General features: G+C 48.2%; 1 protein-coding gene across 1 annotated transcript in view; it reads right to left on the reverse strand.

The window, feature by feature from the left end:
- Positions 1–1,736: 1,736 nt before the first annotated feature.
- LOC133359965 (von Willebrand factor A domain-containing protein 5A-like) overlaps positions 1,737–20,295 on the reverse strand; it is a 39,519-nt gene continuing 20,960 nt past the window's right edge. Inside the window, exons 6-13 of the mRNA XM_061578531.1 lie at positions 12,407–12,521; positions 11,160–11,318; positions 10,742–10,854; positions 9,134–9,417; positions 7,747–7,818; positions 6,802–6,995; positions 5,431–5,554; positions 1,737–4,954 (exon numbers count right to left, since the gene is read on the reverse strand). Of these exons, the coding sequence (XP_061434515.1) occupies positions 4,881–4,954; positions 5,431–5,554; positions 6,802–6,995; positions 7,747–7,818; positions 9,134–9,417; positions 10,742–10,854; positions 11,160–11,318; positions 12,407–12,521 (1,135 nt within the window). The 3' untranslated portion in view covers positions 1,737–4,880. The remainder of the gene's footprint in view (positions 4,955–5,430; positions 5,555–6,801; positions 6,996–7,746; positions 7,819–9,133; positions 9,418–10,741; positions 10,855–11,159; positions 11,319–12,406; positions 12,522–20,295) is intronic.

The raw sequence follows: 20,295 nt of genomic DNA on the forward strand, positions 1-20,295 counted from the left end.
CGGATAAAAACCGGTCGGCCAGGCGACCTCCCCTTGGAGCTCTATGGGGGGGGGGGAAATGAGTGCGGGTGTGTTCATGTGAGGTGAGGTGAGGGGGACGCGGGGTCGGCTCCGTTGCTTGGTGGTGGCGAGGTCGGGGATTTGGTGCCTGCCGAACGGCTTCGTGGCGGCGGCATCACAGTAAGACATCTGGCCACCTGTGTTCTTAATTATCCCTTCACAACCTGTTCTCTTTCTAATTTCTCTCACCTCATATTCTCTCAATCTTTAATAGCTCTGTGTAACGTGTCTTTCTTCATTTAGTCCCCTAAACATTGTACCTACTCTGGCATTGCGTTGTGGACAAAGGGATGAGCGCGCCGGTGTACACACACGGTGAGATGCTGGACAGTGTCACACTAGTTATCGTATGGCCGCTGGCTAACACCATTGGCTTCCGTTGCTAGACTAGGGTGGCGTGTGTCGCAGTGCGGATGGTGTTATTCCGAAAAATACTTTGCGCGTGTCAATAAAAGGTCTAAATACAAAGCGCGGCGTTGCAAAATGGCGTACTACAAAAGTGTGTAAACCGAGGATTGCTTTTATTCATAACATTCATTTCTCAGGACTACGTTGGGGTCAGGCAAGGAAAGGGTGGTAACTTTGTTGAAACTAAATTCAACCAGGAGGAGGAGGGGGTGGAGGGTTTAACAGCAGCCAACAAAATGTTGAGAACTGCCGATTTTAGACCGAACCCCCCCCCCCCCCTCTCGCTATTCGGTCACACATGAAGAGCCGGGTCACACCAGAAACCCTTCGCAAAGTGTCACCTTCGAACTTTGCCCCAAGCCACTCTTGTCACCTGGGTCCGTGGGGTTCTGCGCAAGCACCGAACTTCGGACTACTTTTTTTGTAGGGGCAAAAATGTCGTGGCCGCACAGCGGGGTTAATGAATGGTCCATATTATAGCTTTTTTGTTTTGGGTGAGATCGCATAAATATAAATGTCGTTAACCCGCCACCATAGCCACTTAGTAAAGTTTGTCACGTAAACAGAACATGGCAATTAGTTGCTAGTACACCATACAATTCGAGTACGACGTTTCGCCAGTAATTACAACTAGATTTGAAGCTTTTGTGACTGCAGGAATCCATACTCTCTGATTCTTTCGGTAAAGCCACGTATTTTATTTTCTGCCTACGTGGCTTTACCGGAAGAACCAAAGAGTACGGATTCCTACAGTCACAAAAGCTTCAAATCAAGAGTGAACCGCCTCTATGGGGGGGATTTTCACACATCTGTTAGAGCTTTTAACAGACTACGAGACAAAAAGGCTCACATGATCGAGTCTCTCACCTTTCTGGAGAGATACTGCGAAAACAAGGTAATACTGACAAACTGAAATAATCCCTTGTTCGTTGCAGCTTTCTCGCCATTTTCGCCTGATGGCGGATGCTTGTGTTGCATTCGAAACGCCGTGATTTATTGAGAGGAGTGAGAGTACTGGAGTCTTGAGAGTATTGAGGAGTGCTGGAATATTGAGTGCTGGAGTATTGAAACTACTGGACTTTTGGGAGTATTGATAGTGCTGGAGTATTGAGAGCATGCACACACTTCTTACACACATACACTGCACACCCACACTCCGCATGCATACACACGCTTCATACACACAAACACGCTCCGCACACACATGCTCCATACAACCAAACACACTCTGCACATTCACACAACAAACACACTTAGAGAAGTTTAGTCGACTGCATTTTATTTTCCTGAAGCTTCTAAACGTAGAAATTCAACAACAAAAGCCATGGTAAACTCTGCAAACCAACCAAAGAAACCCATTTACCACACTGAACAGAAGAAAGTAAAGCCGCATGTTTAAATCCATTCCCAGACATTGGAGTAAATTTCACCTCAATGCACAATACTATAGCGGAGTATTATTAGACAGTTTTTAACATAGGCCATTGTGGACATGAAGGCAGTGGGATGCATCCCAGTTCCAGGGCGTGAACCCAGGATTCCAGCAGTGCTGGCTCAGTGTCCCTGACACGGCCCATTACGAAACCTCCTGAGACACCCAGACCCAGGTCTTGAACTCAGGCTCACGTAATTGATGGCTTCACTGTCTATGGACAACGGCCACTATGAACCTCCTAAGACACCTAGACGCGGGTGTTGAACTTAGGCACTCTAAATTCATGGCTTCAGTGTCTATGGACACGGCCACTATGAACCTCCTGAGAAACCCAGACCCAGGTCTTGAACTCAGCAGCTCGGCATTGATGACTTCAGTGTAATACGGCCACTATGAACATGACACTTATCATTGTAAACACATACTGAGGCAGAAATTGCGTTACCGAACGTAAAGTTTTGACTTGACCATCACTGTACAGCTCGTGACGCTGTGTGAACTACAAAATGTGCAGTGAGAAATTGCGAAAGTGTTCTTTGTATAGAAAGTCAAGACCATAATCCTGCACAGCTCAAAACAAGGCATAACCCTATGTTAAACTAAGACCCCATAGAGCATAGATAGGGTTCCTTGTCTATGAACATCTGGACAATTCGCCAGCATTGGTTCAGGCAGAGCCTGACTGCTGCTGCTGCTGAGACACCAAATGGCAAACCCCAGTCCAGAGCTTTGCTTCTGCTGAACCAATGCTGCTGAAATCACCCACTTCCAGAAGGCCGTGCGACTGGTGTGTAGGTCGTATGAGAAATACTTTTTATTTTTTAACGCAGAGAGACGGGGGAATATTATGCAAAGGAGCCCGTAGCGTCTTGCTTAATTTAGCATGAATTGTTGATCGGTTTGCTTTTTAAGCCTTGGGTGATTTTTACCACTTCAAACCCAGGATCTTTCGACACCTATGGTTGCGGAGTGTCTCCAATGCGGCAATTATTAGGGGCGCCACGATGGCTCAGAGATGTTAACCAACTCGGGTGAAATGCAGTGGCTAGTGGGTTCGATCCAGACCCTGACGCCTGCTGTACATTTGGAGTTTGCGTGTCTCTCTCATCATCACGGTGGCTATGAGATGTTAACTACCTCGCCTGGTATACAGGAGATCGTGGGTTAGATCCCGACCCTGATGCCTTCTGTACATTTGGAGTTTGCGTGTCTCTCTCTCTGTGGTCGCGTGGCTTTTTCTTCTCCGGGTCCTCGCTTTTTTTCCTCCACATTTATAATCAATATCAAACATTTAGAGTAGTTGGCTGCTGCTATAAATGTCCAGGCGATGATAAGCCCACTTCGTTGTGATAGCCAGGTCAGGGCTTTGAAAAAGAGCTACACAGCTCAATGGGGCCTTACACCTGGTAAAATAAAAAAAATAGTTTTATAGTTTATGAGCTTCATCACAGATAATTACAGGGGCCAGACATCCCAGACACTTGAACTGAATCTACCACTCATGGTATAATCTCTGACAATGACTTTGCTTTTCAACATGCGTCAACCTTCCGGTCTTACCCAGAAATGTTTGTGGATACAACTCACCCTTCTCACCCATCCCGTAAGCCCACGATTTCTTGTAACAATTGTTAACCCATGAAAATCTGACCTCTGTTTTTGCAGGAAGTTTTGTTTATTTCCCCCAAATAAGGAAACGTAGTTGCTGTTGCTGCTGCTACTGTTGACAGCAAGTCGTCGATTGACGTCGGTTCACTTCAAGGTCGCCAACAAAACTTTAGGGGGAGACGTAACTCCAGGCAAACATGAGTCGATTCACTCGCAATGGGTTGTTTTGAGAAACTGATGGAATAGAGCGCGGCGGGTGGGGGGTGTGGAGGCAGAGCGCAGCGTCATGGAGGGGCAGTGCAGGGTACAGTAGGGGTGGTGTGGGGTACAGTAGGGCAGTGCAGGGTACAGTAGGGCAGTGCGGGGTACAGTAGGGGTGGTGTGGGGTACAGTAGGGGTGGTGTAGGGTACAGTAGGGGTGGTGCGGGGTACAGTAGGGCAGTGAAGGGCAGAGGTGTGGACTCGAGTCATGTGACTTGGACTCGAGTCAGACTCGAGTCATGAATTTGATGACTTCAGACTCGACTTGGACTTGCATAACAATGACTTTGTCCCACCTCTAGTGAAGGGTACAGTAGGGCAGTGCGGGGTACAGTAGGAGTGGTGTGGGGTACAGTAGGAGCAGTATGGGGTACAGTAGGAGTGGTGTAGGGTACAGTAGGAGTGGTGTGGGGTACAGTAGGAGCAGTATGGGGTACAGTAGGAGTGGTGTAGGGTACAGTAGGGCAGTGCAGGGTACAGTAGGGCAGTGCGGGGTACAGTAGGGCAGTGCAGGGTACAGTAGGAGCTGTGCAAGGTACAGTAGGACAGTGCAGGGTACAGTAGGGCAGTGCAGGGTACAGTAGGGCATAGCAGGGTACAGTAGGGCAGTGCAGGGTACAGTAGGACAGTGCAGGGTACAGTAGGGCTGTGCAAGGTACAGTAGGGCAGTGCAGGGTACAGTAGGGCAGTGCAGGGTACAGTAGGGGCTGTGCAAGGTACAGTAGGGGCGGTGCAGCGATGCTCGAAGACACAAGATGCGACGAGCCATGAGTGACAGTGGATGAAGGCTGTTATGCTAATAGTAAGGAATAACATTGGAGTTAAATTGATACTGATGTTAATGTATAAGAAAAGTTATAGGATGGGGATAGTAATTTATAGGATTGTGGTTATACTATGGGGATGGTAATGTATAGGATTGCGGTTAACAGGATGCTGATGTTAATGTATAAGCAAAGCGGTTATATGATGGGGATGGTCATTTATAGGATTGCGGTTATAGTATGGGGATGGTGATGTATAGGATTTTGGTTTTGGATTGAGAATGGTAACGTACACGATAGCGGTTAACAGGAAGCTCGTGATGGTGGCCAGGTAACCGACTGGGCTACAGCTTTCCTGCGTCGACGTTCGTCTTCAGCAGCTGATTGGCGGCTTTCACGCAGAGTGCCAGGTCCACAGCTGGAAGGACATCGATCAGCAACATCGTCATCATCAGTAACATGATCATCAACATCGTCAGCAACATTGTCGTCATCATCAGAAACATCAGCAACATCATCAGCAACATCGTCATCAGCAACACCATCAGCAACATCGTCATCATCAGCAACATCGTCATTATTAGCATCATCGTCGTCATCATCATCATCAGCAACATCGTCATCATCAGCAACATCGTCATCATCAGCAACATCGTCATCAGCAACATCGTCGCTATCAGTAACATCATCATCAGAAACATCGTCGTCATCGTCATGAACATCACCATCAGCAACATTGTCACTCACCTCGTCACACCACACTCACCCACACAGCCAGGCCGAGGCCTTGAAACCCAACAGCTCCCACTCCTCACCTCATCAAGGTCACTTCGTCACCTTCACCTCGTCACCTTCACCTCGTCACCCTCACCTCGTCACCCTCTCCACACTCACCTTGCCCACGCAGCCAGGCCGAGGCCTTGAGTGCCAGCAGCTCCCACTCGTCGTGGTGGTCTGGGGCCAGCGCGTGCAGCCACACCAGGGCCACCACCGTGGCCCACACCTCGTCGCTCACGCCCTGCACCTCGTCACACACACAAACTCCTCATCACACACACAAACTCCTCATCACACACACAAAGACACATATCTAGTGAGGGAGTCTCTCACCAGAAACACTCACTACTAGCTAGTGATAGTGAATGAAGTATTTTACTAAAAACACTCACTACTAGCCAGTGGTAGTGAAGGGAGTCTCACTAGAAACACTCACTACTAGTCAGTGGTAGTGAAGAGAGTCTCACTAGAAACACTCACTACTAGTCAGTGATAGTGATGGGAGTCTCACTAGAAACACTCACTACTAGTCAGTGATAGTGATGGGAGTCTCACTAGAAACACTCACTACTAGTCAGTGATAGTGAAGGGAGTCTCACTAGAAACACTCACTACTAGTCAGTGATAGTGAAGGGAGTCTCACTAGAAACACTCACTACTAGTCAGTGATAGTGAAGGGGGTCTCACTAGAAACACTCACTACTAGTCAGTGATAGTGAAGAGAGTCTCACTAGAAACACTCACTACTAGTCAGTGATAGTGAAGAGAGTTTCACTAGAAACACTCACTACTAGTCAGTGACAGTGAAGGGAGTCTCACTAGAAACACTCACTACTAGTCAGTGATAGTGATGGGAGTCTCACTAGAAACACTCACTACTAGTCAGTGATAGTGAAGGGCGACTCTCACTAGAAACACTGACTAGCCAGTGGTAGTGAAGGGAGTCTCACTAGAAACACTCACTACTAGTCAGTGATAGTGAAGGGAGTCTCTCACTAGAAACACTCACTACTAGTCAGTGATAGTGAAGGAAGTTTCACTAGAAACACTCACTACTAGTCAGTGAGACAGTGAAGAGAGTCTCTCACTAGAAACACTCACTACTAGTCAGTGGTAGTGAAGGGGGTCTCACTAGAAACACTCACTACTAGTCAGTGACAGTGAAGGGAGTCTCACTAGAAACACTCACTACTAGCCAGTGGTAGTGAAGAGAGTCTCACTAGAAACACTCACTACTAGCCAGTGATAGTGAAGAGAGTCTCTCACTAGAAACACTCACTACTAGTCAGTGGTAGTGAAGGGAGTCTCACTAGAAACACTCACTACTAGCCAGTGGTAGTGAAGGGAGTCTCACTAGAAACACTCACTACTAGCCAGTGGTAGTGAAGGGAGTCTCACTAGAAACACTCACTACTAGCCAGTGGTAGTGAAGAGAGTCTCACTAGAAACACTCAGTACAAACCAGTGGTAGTGAAGGGAGTCTCTCACCGCAGGAGCTTCCTTGCGCAGTGCCTCCTCGCTCGACTGGACGACCGAGGCCAGCTGGGCGGACAGCTCCCAGGCCCCGTGGGCCCTCTGCAGGTCGACGAGCTCCAGGAAGGGCAGCACGGCCGGAGTCTCCGGAGTGAAGACACCGTATGGGCAGTCATATTCGTTGGATATTGCTGCGTATACATCGCATTCTAGAGTGGAGCCAAAGCGGAGCGGGAGAGACGCACTGCCGTCACGCATCATCGTGTGTCTGCGCGCGTCCGTGTCGTGTTGCGTGCGCGCATCTGCGCGTGTGTCGGTGTTATTTAAACCGGTTCCTGGGCCTCCCCCTAGGGTCGATTCGGCCTCAAATGAGTACCTGGTGCAGTGTGTTGTAGTAAACATCGCCACTGGGGAGACAAAGGCGGTTGGGCATGGTGCTGGCCACCCACTCCCTTATGTGGGGTGGGTGGCCAGCACCATGCCCAAACAGCACTTGCCGCTACAGTCTATTCCAGGCTATACGGGGGAATCTTTGTCTTTGTTAAGTGTGTCTCCTTGTCTGTCTGTACGTGTTTGTGAGTGTCTATCTATGTGGGGGAGTAGTTGTGTAGTAGTGGTTAGCACTACGCTGCTTAATTAACCCGGCGACCTGATTTCAATTCTCGCTCATGGCCAACATCAGTGACGATCATCTGAACCGGTCCTGAGCCTCCCCTAGGTCGACTCAGCCTCAAATGAGTACCTGATGCGATGTGTAAACATCGCACTAGGGAGACAAAGGCGGCCAGGCTTGGTGATGGTCACACATCCCTTCGTGTACTGTGCCTACATGGGTTGTCTTTGTGTGTAACGTACATAAAATATGTAACGTCCACGTTAGGAATCTCGCGGGAAAGCCACAGCTCCCACCGAAAAGGCGTCAATTATCAATGGGTGCATCTGGACTGCAAAAAAACCAACCATATTCCAGTGGAGCGCTCTTCTTGAAGGATGCAATGATTCTTGTGAACGGATTCCTCTTCATTTCCTTCACTACGAAGATGCAAAGAAACCACCACCCCCCCAACAAAAAAAGTCAAACCCAATAAAACTCTTGACGTTGAATTCTCAGGAGCTGGAATTTGGCCACTGAAATTCTCAGGAGCACTGAATGCCAAATCACGATCGCAAAGCAACACTGCTGAAAGCGATCACATTGTTAAAACAATTAAAATACCATACATCTCAAAATACCATATATCTCTAACTGACAAATTAGCCCGTGTTTTGCAAAAGCAAAACATTACAGTAAGATTTGGTACAGTACACAACATTTTAAAAACTAGCATCTTGCACGAAAGACGAATTACCTAAATTATCAACAGAAGGTGTATATCGGATTAATTGTTTATGTGGCAGATGCTATATTGGACAGACGGGACGTAACATCAGCATAAGACTAACAGAACACCAAATAAATATTTAATTATCTCAAACACAACTGTCGGCAGTGGCAGAACACGCTTGCCAACAAAGACACTCAATTGATTTTGATAACGTTGAAGTGTTGTGTAAAACTAATTATGGCTGGTAAAGACTAATTAGAGAATCCATTGAAATTGAGAGAAATAGAAATCACTTTAATCGCTCTGACAGCTACAGGCTTAGTGTGGTATTGCAGCATATTATTAAATATTACATATTATAATTCCTTATAGGGGAAACACATACTAATTAACTGATTACTAATGTAGTATATAATTACAATAACACACATTACAAATAATTACTAATCAACAACTTATTACTAATCATAATAATTAACTGATTACCAATCTATTATATAATTACAATACCCCCCTCTGCCTCAAATCACAGCACCTGATGAGTTCAATGATGACGTCACCCTGCTGCTGCTCTATTTAAGACCGGGAGCAAGTGAGGGCTTCACCATTCTGGCAAATTGCCCGATGATGCTGGATGTAATTACAAGCAAAAGGTCGTACTAAAACATTGTAAATGTTATGGATTCACTCTTCAAAACACCGGTGGGCTAAAGTAGTGAACTATTTGTATTTTGTCAACGTGACACATGTTTTACTGTTTGGCCGTGTCGGGTGGTGGAGGGGTACGACACATTTATAAATAACCCAAAAACGTTTATTATGAACATTGACATACCCACAGCCAGATACACCAACTGACTTACCCACAGACAGACAAACTGACTAACTGACCCACAGACAGACACACCGAATGACTGACAGATATACCCACAGATTTATTGACCCACACGCTGACTGACAGAACCACCTACCCACAGACCGATCACACAAAGCCTCCCACCCCCCCTCCCCCCACTTCTAACCTGAACCACCGAAGAGGTGATGGCGTGGGGTGGGGCGCTCCTGCATGGCGGCCCCTAGTGGCTGGTGGGAGTCGGTGTCCACTCCGACGAAGGCCGTGTAGGGGGACACGACGCCCGATTCCACGCTCAGCGCCACCACTCGCTCCCGGCGAGACTTGGCCTCCTTCTCCGCCTTCTTCTTCTTCTGCTCCGCATCACCCGGCACCGGCGTAGAGTAGGGGGCGTTGGGACCCGACACGAGGTGGCGGATCATCGCCTTGGCTGCGAGCCAGTGCAGGGTGGCACTGGGAGAGGTTACGGTGGAGGGGTTGCAGAGGCTCACTCACTCTGAGCCAAGAACCGCTCGTTGAGTCTCACTCCCTGGGTCTGGCTGAGCTGCTGCTCCTTGGTTCTGTCATGTTGCTGGGTTCCCCTCATCTGCTTCATCAAGTGAATGGTTTCAGTACGATGATTGATGATCTTGAAAATCATCATCATCATCATCTAACGTCTGGGAACCTCGGGGTAATTTTTTATCCCGCCATGAAATTTTGAGTGCCATCCAAGGAAACTTGAGGTCTCCTCCTTCTGTCACCCGTTCAGAGTGAGAGTCTCACTCTCCCTGAGTCTCACTCCAGACTCTGACCATGAGACAGGGAATGAAAGTGATGGCACTAAGATTAAACAGTGTGGAAAGCAGCAACTGAGAGCAGAGTGTAAAGGGAGTTGAAGTTTCGAGTTGGATTTTTGTGAGTCCAGGTGAGAAATAACGAGATCAGGGATGAGCTTCACTCGCAAGTGCGGGTGAATGAGTGGGAGAGAATTAGTGTGTGGGTGGATAATCGAGCAGGTGGGTGAATGAGTGGGTAAATAAGTGGGTGGGCGAATGAGCAGGTTGATTAATGAATGGGTGAATGGGTGGGTGGGTGAGTGAACGAGCAGGTGGGTGAATTAATGGGTGGGTGAATGAATGGGTGGGTGGGTGAATGGGTGGGTGAACGAGTGGGAGGTTGAATTAGCGGGTGGGTGAACAAGCGGGTGGGTGAACGAGCAGATTGGTGATGAGTGGGTGGGTGTACCAGCGAGTGAGTGAAAGAGTGGGTGGGTAAAGTAACGGGTGGGTGAACGAGCAGGCGGTTGAATCAGTGGGTGCGTGAACGAGTGGATGGGTGACCGAGCGGGTGGGTGTTTAAACGGGTGCGTGAATGAGCGGGAGGTTGAATCAGCGGGTTGGTGAACGAGTGGGTAGGTGAACCAGTGAGTGGGTGAACTAGCGAGTGGGCGAATGTGCGAGTAGGTGAACGAGCGGGAGGTTGAATCAGCGGGTGTGTGAGTGAGCGGGTGGGTGAACGAGCGGGGGGGGGGGGGTGGGGAGGAGGAATGAATGGGTGGGTGAACGAGCGGGTGGATGAACGAGAAGATTGGTCATGAGTGGGTGTGTGAACAAGCGAGAGAGTGAATGAGTGGGTGGGTGAAGTAACGGGTGGGTGAACGAGCGGGAGGTTGAATCAGCGGGTGGGTGAACGAGCAGGTGGATGAACGAGTGGGTGGGTGAATGAGCGGGTTGGTGAATAAGTGGGTGGGTGGGTGGGTTAATGAGCAGGTGGGTGAATGAGGGGAGCTACGTACCTGGACTCGTCGGGGTTTGCGGTCTGGCTGGTGATGGGAACCCGGTTCTTCATGGACTTCCCACATAGGGAGTACTTGAGCACTGCCTCGCCCTGCCATGGGGCAGCCGGAGCCTGCAGAGATGAGAGGCTCAGTCCGGGAGTCTGACCCTGAGACTCAGTCGCTCCCTGAGTCTCATTCTGAGCCAGAGACCTGGTCACACCAAGTCTCACTCTGACCCAGGGACCCGGTCACACCAAGTCTCACTCTGACCCAGGGACCCGGTCACCCCGAATCTCACTCTGAGCCAGAGACTTCAAGTCTCACTTCAGACTCTGACCCTGAGACCCGGCCCTCCTGACGCTCAATTAGACTTGTCCCCATGTTTCGCCGTGTCTAACCACGTCCCCGTGTCCCCGCGTGTTGCGTGTGGTCTCACAGTGCCAGCGAGCTGTGCGTAGAGGATGGTTCGCTCGCCCAGGAAGATGCTGCGCGGCACCTCGGGCACCACGATGGCCGACAGGCCCCGGGGGAGGCTCCAGGAGAGCGACACGGAGGTCAGTGTGGGCTGGAGAGCGCACTTCAGGGCCTTCAGCACCTGGGGTGATGGGCGCGGAGATGCAGACAGAGTGAGGGAGATAGAGGGAAAGACAAGTAAAGGGGTGAGGGAGGAAGGGAGGGATGGTGGCAGGGAGAGGGATGCAGAGGGATAGGACGGAAGATGGCGAGACAAGTAGAGGGAGAAGGGGAGATGGACCGAGTGGTGGGGAGATGGAGATGGAGTGAGATACTGTAGAGGGAGGGAGATGGAGGGAGGGAGATTGAGAGAGATGGACAGAGTGAGAGGGGAGTGGTAAGAGGGAGTGAGAGGGAACGACAGAGGCAGAAGGGGTGGGGGGGAGAATAAGAGAGAGTGAGGGATAGGGAGGGAGACTGGGAGGTTTAAGAAAATGGTCACTGGTGTTGGCCGTGAGCTGGAACCGAACTGAACCGGTCCTGGGTCTCCCCTCGGTCGAAAGACTGAGAGACACATAGACACAGAGAGAGAGAGAGAAAGACAGAGACAGAGAGGGACACAGACACAGCGACAGAGAGACACAGAGACAAAGACAGATTGATACAAAGACAGAGAAACACGGAGAGGGACACAGAGACAAAGAGAGAGAGAGAGAGACAGAGAAAGACAAAGACATAGAGAGAGACAGAGAGACTTAGTGACAAAGAGACAGAGACACAGAGAGATACCAAGACAGAGAGACACAGAGACAGACAGCCAGAAGGAGGCAGAGAGAGACACAGAGACAAAGACAGATACACAGAGACAGAGAGACACAGACACAGAGAGAGACAGAGAAAGAAATAGTGGTAGACAGAGAAAAACAGAGATACGGAGAGAGACAAATACACAGAGTAACAGAGAGACAGAGAGATATCAAGACAGAGGGATACAGTGACAGACAGCCAGAGAGAGAAAGAGACACAGAAACAGACAAAGACAGAGAGAGACAGAGACACAGATATATTGATACAAAGACAGAGATACACAGACAGACAGCCAGAGAGAAAGAAGGCAGAGAAACAGAGAGACGCACAGACCCCGGGCTTCCGAGCGGCACTGTCTCAGCTGCGGGGTCTCCGTGTTGGCGGTTTTCAGTCTGAGCGGAGCTAGGGGTGCACGGTGCTCACCTTGCCCTGCAGGCGCTCCGTTCCGGTGATGAACTCGGCTGTCCCTCCTCCGCTGGCGGCGATCCCCTTGATCAGCTCCGTGGAGGCACCGTCACCGATTCCAAAGGAGAAGCAGCTAGAGACACACAGACAAACACAGACACACAGACACACATATATACATAACAACTGCCATTCGCCACGAAGTGGCGGTGACATGACCAAGGCACTTGTGCCAGGCTCTATGCACATTGCGGTCACGTGACGTGTTAAACGCCAGCTGGCAGGAGGTCACGGGACATACCCAGGTGCCACGGGCCGACTGACTGAGATGACTGGCCGATGCACCACCTGTGCCCCCTACTGTGCCAACTTGTGAGCGTCGCTCCTCTGAGTGAGCAGCAATCACCAGATCATCAGCAAACTTAACATGGTTGACCAATAAGGAGTCATCCGTTAACTGTACCCGGGCATCGATCACCCTCCCATTGTATGTGTTCCAGATAGAAATTCCTCCAGTACAGCCATCAAAGACTTCACGAACTACTTCGTTGGAATAGATGTAAACTAATGTGAGAGCCAAATGACATCCTTGTCGCACCCCAAGGTGAACAGGGAATGGGTCCGACTCCCGGCCATGTAGTTTTACCCGGGCCTGCCCACCATCATGAAGGTCATTAATGATTGTGAGCAGAGAGTCATGGATTTTGAAAGCAAAAATGAAAACCAAAAGACCAGGCCTACTGATGGTATCACACGCCTTGAACAGGTCAATATACTATGGGGACCTCATTTGCCAGTAAAAATATGATAATTGGTTCTTTACCCTTCTATCTGGCAACAAAACTGACACCTTTTTGCAAGGAGTCATGTTTGCATAGACCGCAATACCTGCAGTCATAATACAAACAAAAGAACATAACTCTGATAATGTGCACTGTCCTTGAAGTTGATTGGTCCACACCCGAGACAGCTTTCCTTAGAGCCTAGTCTCATATGGGTTGGACCAGATGACGCCAAAAGGCGCACAACTCAAGGACAATGCACCATCAGAGTATGAGAGCTCGGGGCAAGCATCTACACTATGGGGACCTCATTTGCCAGTAAAAATATGATAATTGGTTCTTTACCCTTCTATCTGGCAACAAAACTGACACCTTTTTGCAAGGAGTCATGTTTGCATAGACCGCAATACCTGCAGTCATAATACAAACAAAAGAACATAACTCTGATAATGTGCACTGTCCTTGAAGTTGATTGGTCCACACCCGAGACAGCTTTCCTTAGAGCCTAGTCTCATATGGGTTGGACCAGATGACGCCAAAAGGCGCACAACTCAAGGACAATGCACCATCAGAGTATGAGAGCTCGGGGCAAGCATCTACACTATGGGGACCTCATTTGCCAGTAAAAATATGATAATTGGTTCTTTACCCTTCTATCTGGCAACAAAACTGACACCTTTTTGCAAGGAGTCATGTTTGCATAGACCGCAATACCTGCAGTCATAATACAAATAAAAGAACATAACTCTGATAATGTGCACTGTCCTTGAAGTTGATTGGTCCACACCCGAGACAGCTTTCCTTAGAGCCTAGTCTCATATGGGTTGGACCAGATGACGCCAAAAGGCGCACAACTCAAGGACAATGCACCATCAGAGTATGAGAGCTCGGGGCAAGCATCTACACTATGGGGACCTCATTTGCCAGTAAAAATATGATAATTGGTTCTTTACCCTTCTATCTGGCAACAAAACTGACACCTTTTTGCAAGGAGTCATGTTTGCATAGACCGCAATACCTGCAGTCATAATACAAACAAAAGAACATAACTCTGATAATGTGCACTGTCCTTGAAGTTGATTGGTCCACACCCGAGACAGCTTTCCTTAGAGCCTAGTCTCATATGGGTTGGACCAGATGACGCCAAAAGGCGCACAACTCAAGGACAATGCACCATCAGAGTATGAGAGCTCGGGGCAAGCATCTACACTATGGGGACCTCATTTGCCAGTAAAAATATGATAATTGGTTCTTTACCCTTCTATCTGGCAACAAAACTGACACCTTTTTGCAAGGAGTCATGTTTGCATAGACCGCAATACCTGCAGTCATAATACAAACAAAAGAACATAACTCTGATAATGTGCACTGTCCTTGAAGTTGATTGGTCCACACCCGAGACAGCTTTCCTTAGAGCCTAGTCTCATATGGGTTGGACCAGATGACGCCAAAAGGCGCACAACTCAAGGACAATGCACCATCAGAGTATGAGAGCTCGGGGCAAGCATCTACACTATGGGGACCTCATTTGCCAGTAAAAATATGATAATTGGTTCTTTACCCTTCTATCTGGCAACAAAACTGACACCTTTTTGCAAGGAGTCATGTTTGCATAGACCGCAATACCTGCAGTCATAATACAAACAAAAGAACATAACTCTGATAATGTGCACTGTCCTTGAAGTTGATTGGTCCACACCCGAGACAGCTTTCCTTAGAGCCTAGTCTCATATGGGTTGGACCAGATGACGCCAAAAGGCGCACAACTCAAGGACAATGCACCATCAGAGTATGAGAGCTCGGGGCAAGCATCTACACTATGGGGACCTCATTTGCCAGTAAAATATGATAATTGGTTCTTTACCCTTCTATCTGGCAACAAAACTGACACCTTTTTGCAAGGAGTCATGTTTGCATAGACCGCAATACCTGCAGTCATAATACAAACAAAAGAACATAACTCTGATAATGTGCACTGTCCTTGAAGTTGATTGGTCCACACCCGAGACAGCTTTCCTTAGAGCCTAGTCTCATATGGGTTGGACCAGATGACGCCAAAAGGCGCACAACTCAAGGACAATGCACCATCAGAGTATGAGAGCTCGGGGCAAGCATCTACACTATGGGGACCTCATTTGCCAGTAAAAATATGATAATTGGTTCTTTACCCTTCTATCTGGCAACAAAACTGACACCTTTTTGCAAGGAGTCATGTTTGCATAGACCGCAATACCTGCAGTCATAATACAAATAAAAGAACATAACTCTGATAATGTGCACTGTCCTTGAAGTTGATTGGTCCACACCCGAGACAGCTTTCCTTAGAGCCTAGTCTCATATGGGTTGGACCAGATGACGCCAAAAGGCGCACAACTCAAGGACAATGCACCATCAGAGTATGAGAGCTCGGGGCAAGCATCTACACTATGGGGACCTCATTTGCCAGTAAAAATATGATAATTGGTTCTTTACCCTTCTATCTGGCAACAAAACTGACACCTTTTTGCAAGGAGTCATGTTTGCATAGACCGCAATACCTGCAGTCATAATACAAACAAAAGAACATAACTCTGATAATGTGCACTGTCCTTGAAGTTGATTGGTCCACACCCGAGACAGCTTTCCTTAGAGCCTAGTCTCATATGGGTTGGACCAGATGACGCCAAAAGGCGCACAACTCAAGGACAATGCACCATCAGAGTATGAGAGCTCGGGGCAAGCATCTACACTATGGGGACCTCATTTGCCAGTAAAAATATGATAATTGGTTCTTTACCCTTCTATCTGGCAACAAAACTGACACCTTTTTGCAAGGAGTCATGTTTGCATAGACCGCAATACCTGCAGTCATAATACAAACAAAAGAACATAACTCTGATAATGTGCACTGTCCTTGAAGTTGATTGGTCCACACCCGAGACAGCTTTCCTTAGAGCCTAGTCTCATATGGGTTGGACCAGATGACGCCAAAAGGCGCACAACTCAAGGACAATGCACCATCAGAGTATGAGAGCTCGGGGCAAGCATCTACACTATGGGGACCTCATTTGCCAGTAAAAATATGATAATTGGTTCTTTACCCTTCTATCTGGCAACAAAACTGACACCTTTTTGCAAGGAGTCATGTTTGCATAGACCGCAATACCTGCAGTCATAATACAAACAAAAGAACATAACTCTGATAATGTGCACTGTCCTTGAAGTTGATTGGTCCACACCCGAGACAGCTTTCCTTAGAGCCTAGTCTCATATGGGTTGGACCAGATGACGCCAAAAGGCGCACAACTCAAGGACAATGCACCATCAGAGTATGAGAGCTCGGGGCAAGCATCTACACTATGGGGACCTCATTTGCCAGTAAAATATGATAATTGGTTCTTTACCCTTCTATCTGGCAACACAACTGACACCTTTTTGCAAGGAGTCATGTTTGCATAGACCGCAATACCTGCAGTCATAATACAAACAAAAGAACATAACTCTGATAATGTGCACTGTCCTTGAAGTTGATTGGTCCACACCCGAGACAGCTTTCCTTAGAGCCTAGTCTCATATGGGTTGGACCAGATGACGCCAAAAGGCGCACAACTCAAGGACAATGCACCATCAGAGTATGAGAGCTCGGGGCAAGCATCTACACTATGGGGACCTCATTTGCCAGTAAAAATATGATAATTGGTTCTTTACCCTTCTATCTGGCAACAAAACTGACACCTTTTTGCAAGGAGTCATGTTTGCATAGACCGCAATACCTGCAGTCATAATACAAACAAAAGAACATAACTCTGATAGGCTCTAAGACAGCTTTCCTTAGAGACTAGGCTCTAAGGAAAGCTGTCTCGGGTGTGGACCAATCAACTTCAAGGACAGTGCACATTATCAGAGTTATGTTCTTTTGTTTGTATTATGACTGCAGGTATTGCGGTCTATGCAAACATGACTCCTTGCAAAAAGGTGTCAGTTTTGTTGCCAGATAGAAGGGTAAAGAACCAATTATCATATTTTTACTGGCAAATGAGGTCCCCATAGTGTAGATGCTTGCCCCGAGCTCTCATACTCTGATGGTGCATTGTCCTTGAGTTGTGCGCCTTTTGGCGTCATCTGGTCCAACCCATATGAGACTAGGCTCTAAGGAAAGCTGTCTCGGGTGTGGACCAATCAACTTCAAGGACAGTGCACATTATCAGAGTTATGTTCTTTTGTTTGTATTATGACTGCAGGTATTGCAGTCTATGCAAACATGACTCCTTGCAAAAAGGTGTCAGTTTTGTTGCCAGATAGAAGGGTAAAGAAACAATTATCATATTTTTACTGGCAAATGAGGTCCCCATAGTGTAGATGCTTGCCCCGAGCTCTCATACTCTGATGGTGCATTGTCCTTGAGTTGTGCGCCTTTTGGCGTCATCTGGTCCAACCCATATGAGACTAGGCTCTAAGGAAAGCTGTCTCGGGTGTGGACCAATCAACTTCAAGGACAGTGCACATTATCAGAGTTATGTTCTTTTGTTTGTATTATGACTGCAGGTATTGCGGTCTATGCAAACATGACTCCTTGCAAAAAGGTGTCAGTTTTGTTGCCAGATAGAAGGGTAAAGAACCAATTATCATATTTTTACTGGCAAATGAGGTCCCCATAGTGTAGATGCTTGCCCCGAGCTCTCATACTCTGATGGTGCATTGTCCTTGAGTTGTGCGCCTTTTGGCGTCATCTGGTCCAACCCATATGAGACTAGGCTCTAAGGAAAGCTGTCTCGGGTGTGGACCAATCAACTTCAAGGACAGTGCACATTATCAGAGTTATGTTCTTTTGTTTGTATTATGACTGCAGGTATTGCGGTCTATGCAAACATGACTCCTTGCAAAAAGGTGTCAGTTTTGTTGCCAGATAGAAGGGTAAAGAACCAATTATCATATTTTTACTGGCAAATGAGGTCCCCATAGTGTAGATGCTTGCCCCGAGCTCTCATACTCTGATGGTGCATTGTCCTTGAGTTGTGCGCCTTTTGGCGTCATCTGGTCCAACCCATATGAGACTAGGCTCTAAGGAAAGCTGTCTCGGGTGTGGACCAATCAACTTCAAGGACAGTGCACATTATCAGAGTTATGTTCTTTTGTTTGTATTATGACTGCAGGTATTGCGGTCTATGCAAACATGACTCCTTGCAAAAAGGTGTCAGTTTTGTTGCCAGATAGAAGGGTAAAGAACCAATTATCAGGTCAATATATTTGAGATGACTGTCCTGTTGGAATTCCCTATACCTCTGCTGTAGCAGACAGACAGAAATATGGCATCTGTGCAGGACCGCCCTTGCCTGAAACCACATTGGGTCTCCACAAGCCACTCCTCAGCGTGCCTGGCAAGGCAATGTTGAATGATCCTTGCCAGGACCTTTCCCAGCACACTGAGGAGGGAGATGTCTTTGTAGTTGTTACAGGCTGTGCGGTCTCCACTCTAAAAGAGGGGGACCACCAGGGCATCCTTCCAATCCTGCGGAACCTGTTCAGTGGTCCAAACTGTTATTATGATGTCATGTAGGGCAGAGATCATCTCTGCTTGCCGCATTTCCTGGTTTAAGACTCTAGATTCTCTTCTGTATTTCCTCAATAGATGGCACTTCAGGCAGTCACTCACAGCGGGTGACTACTTCTTCCTCCAATATTTGAGGAACCGAAGCCTCAGGAGAGTCATCTCCAGTTTGTCTCATGATGTTTTCCAGGCTGAGGGATTTCACCTCCCCCAAGACCTTACATAAATGCTCAGCAAATCTGCAAACCTGTTCTTGGGGGTCAGAGATCGAATTGCCTTCATTCCACTAATGATAGATGTGGCGCTGCAAGTTACTTTTTTGATGGAGTAAAAAGAGATTTGTGATCACGAGGTACTGAGGCAGACTCCATCTCCTCAGCAACCCGTTACCACCACCCATCGTTGCAGCACCTCACAGCTATCCAAAACTCCGTGTGAAGACTGCAGTAAGCCTCCTCATTCTCTGACGTGGGATGCTGGAGACGGTGGGAGTGGGCCTGTCGCTTTTTCACAGCCAGCTCGAACATCTCCTTTGTCAGCCAGGGTCTCTGTAGAGATTTGAACCGTGTACCAAGGCAGCTATTGCAGCTGCATGAGCCACGGTCCTAAACCTCGCCAATTTCCCCTCGTCATCAGGAGGCAGGGGGGAACGATGCCAACCCCAGCTGCAAGCGATACATTCTCACTTGCAACTTTCATCAGCTAGCTGAAACCAGGCCACTGTGGATTTGAATGGGGTCCTGGGTGTACACCCACCACAGGATTGGAAGAATGGCAGGCACATCTTACAGATGACAAGGCTATGGTCAGTTGGGCAGATCTGCTCTATGGTAGGTGCTGGTGTCAAGGATATCCAGCAGATGGCTTTGGTTGTACCCAGCGTGCATCCGTGAGGCTCGGTGGATGCACCCATCCTGGAACAGCGTGTTGGTAATTACAAGCACATGGGCTGTACAGAATTCTAGTAGCCTCCAACTATTGTTATTGAGCTGATCTGGCCCTTGCCTTCAAATCACTCCAGCCAAGTTGCCAGCATAATGACCGACTCAGGAATTAAAGTAACCTAACATAATGACTCTATCCCGACAGGCCACTTTAGCTAGCACCTATGACAGGAGGTCTTAGAAGCCACCTGACTCATCGGCCTTGCCTGCATCCCTCCACTGATGTTCATATTCGGTGGGGGCATCAGTAACCAATACCACCCCTCAGCTTTACACACCTCACCGCCATGCTCCCAGGTCCCCTTCATTGTTTTGTTGAGAAGAACAGCCACTCCCTGTTGTTTGACAGTATCCTGCCCTGAGTAGAGGACTGTCCATCCCTCATGGTGGCTGAAATCAGAGCCGTTTAACAATACCTCCTGAATACTGCAGGGATCCAGGCGGTAATGGTGCAACTCCCAACAGAGGAGTGGCAGCCTCTCCTCCACTAGTGAGCGTTCGAGCATTCCACGTGGCCACCTGCAGTGATTTTTTTCAGGAGGAACTCCGAGGGTAAGGATTCACTCTCCTGGCTCTGCCAAATGGGGCTTGGCCAGGAGACCTCACAGACACCTGTCCCCCCGGGTCCTCCGGCACAAGCTTTGTTTGATATTT

This window comes from Lethenteron reissneri, chromosome 66 (genome assembly GCF_015708825.2).
Source record: "Lethenteron reissneri isolate LAM-NWPU_2019-01 chromosome 66, ASM1570882v1, whole genome shotgun sequence".
Lineage (NCBI taxonomy): Eukaryota > Metazoa > Chordata > Hyperoartia > Petromyzontiformes > Petromyzontidae > Lethenteron > Lethenteron reissneri.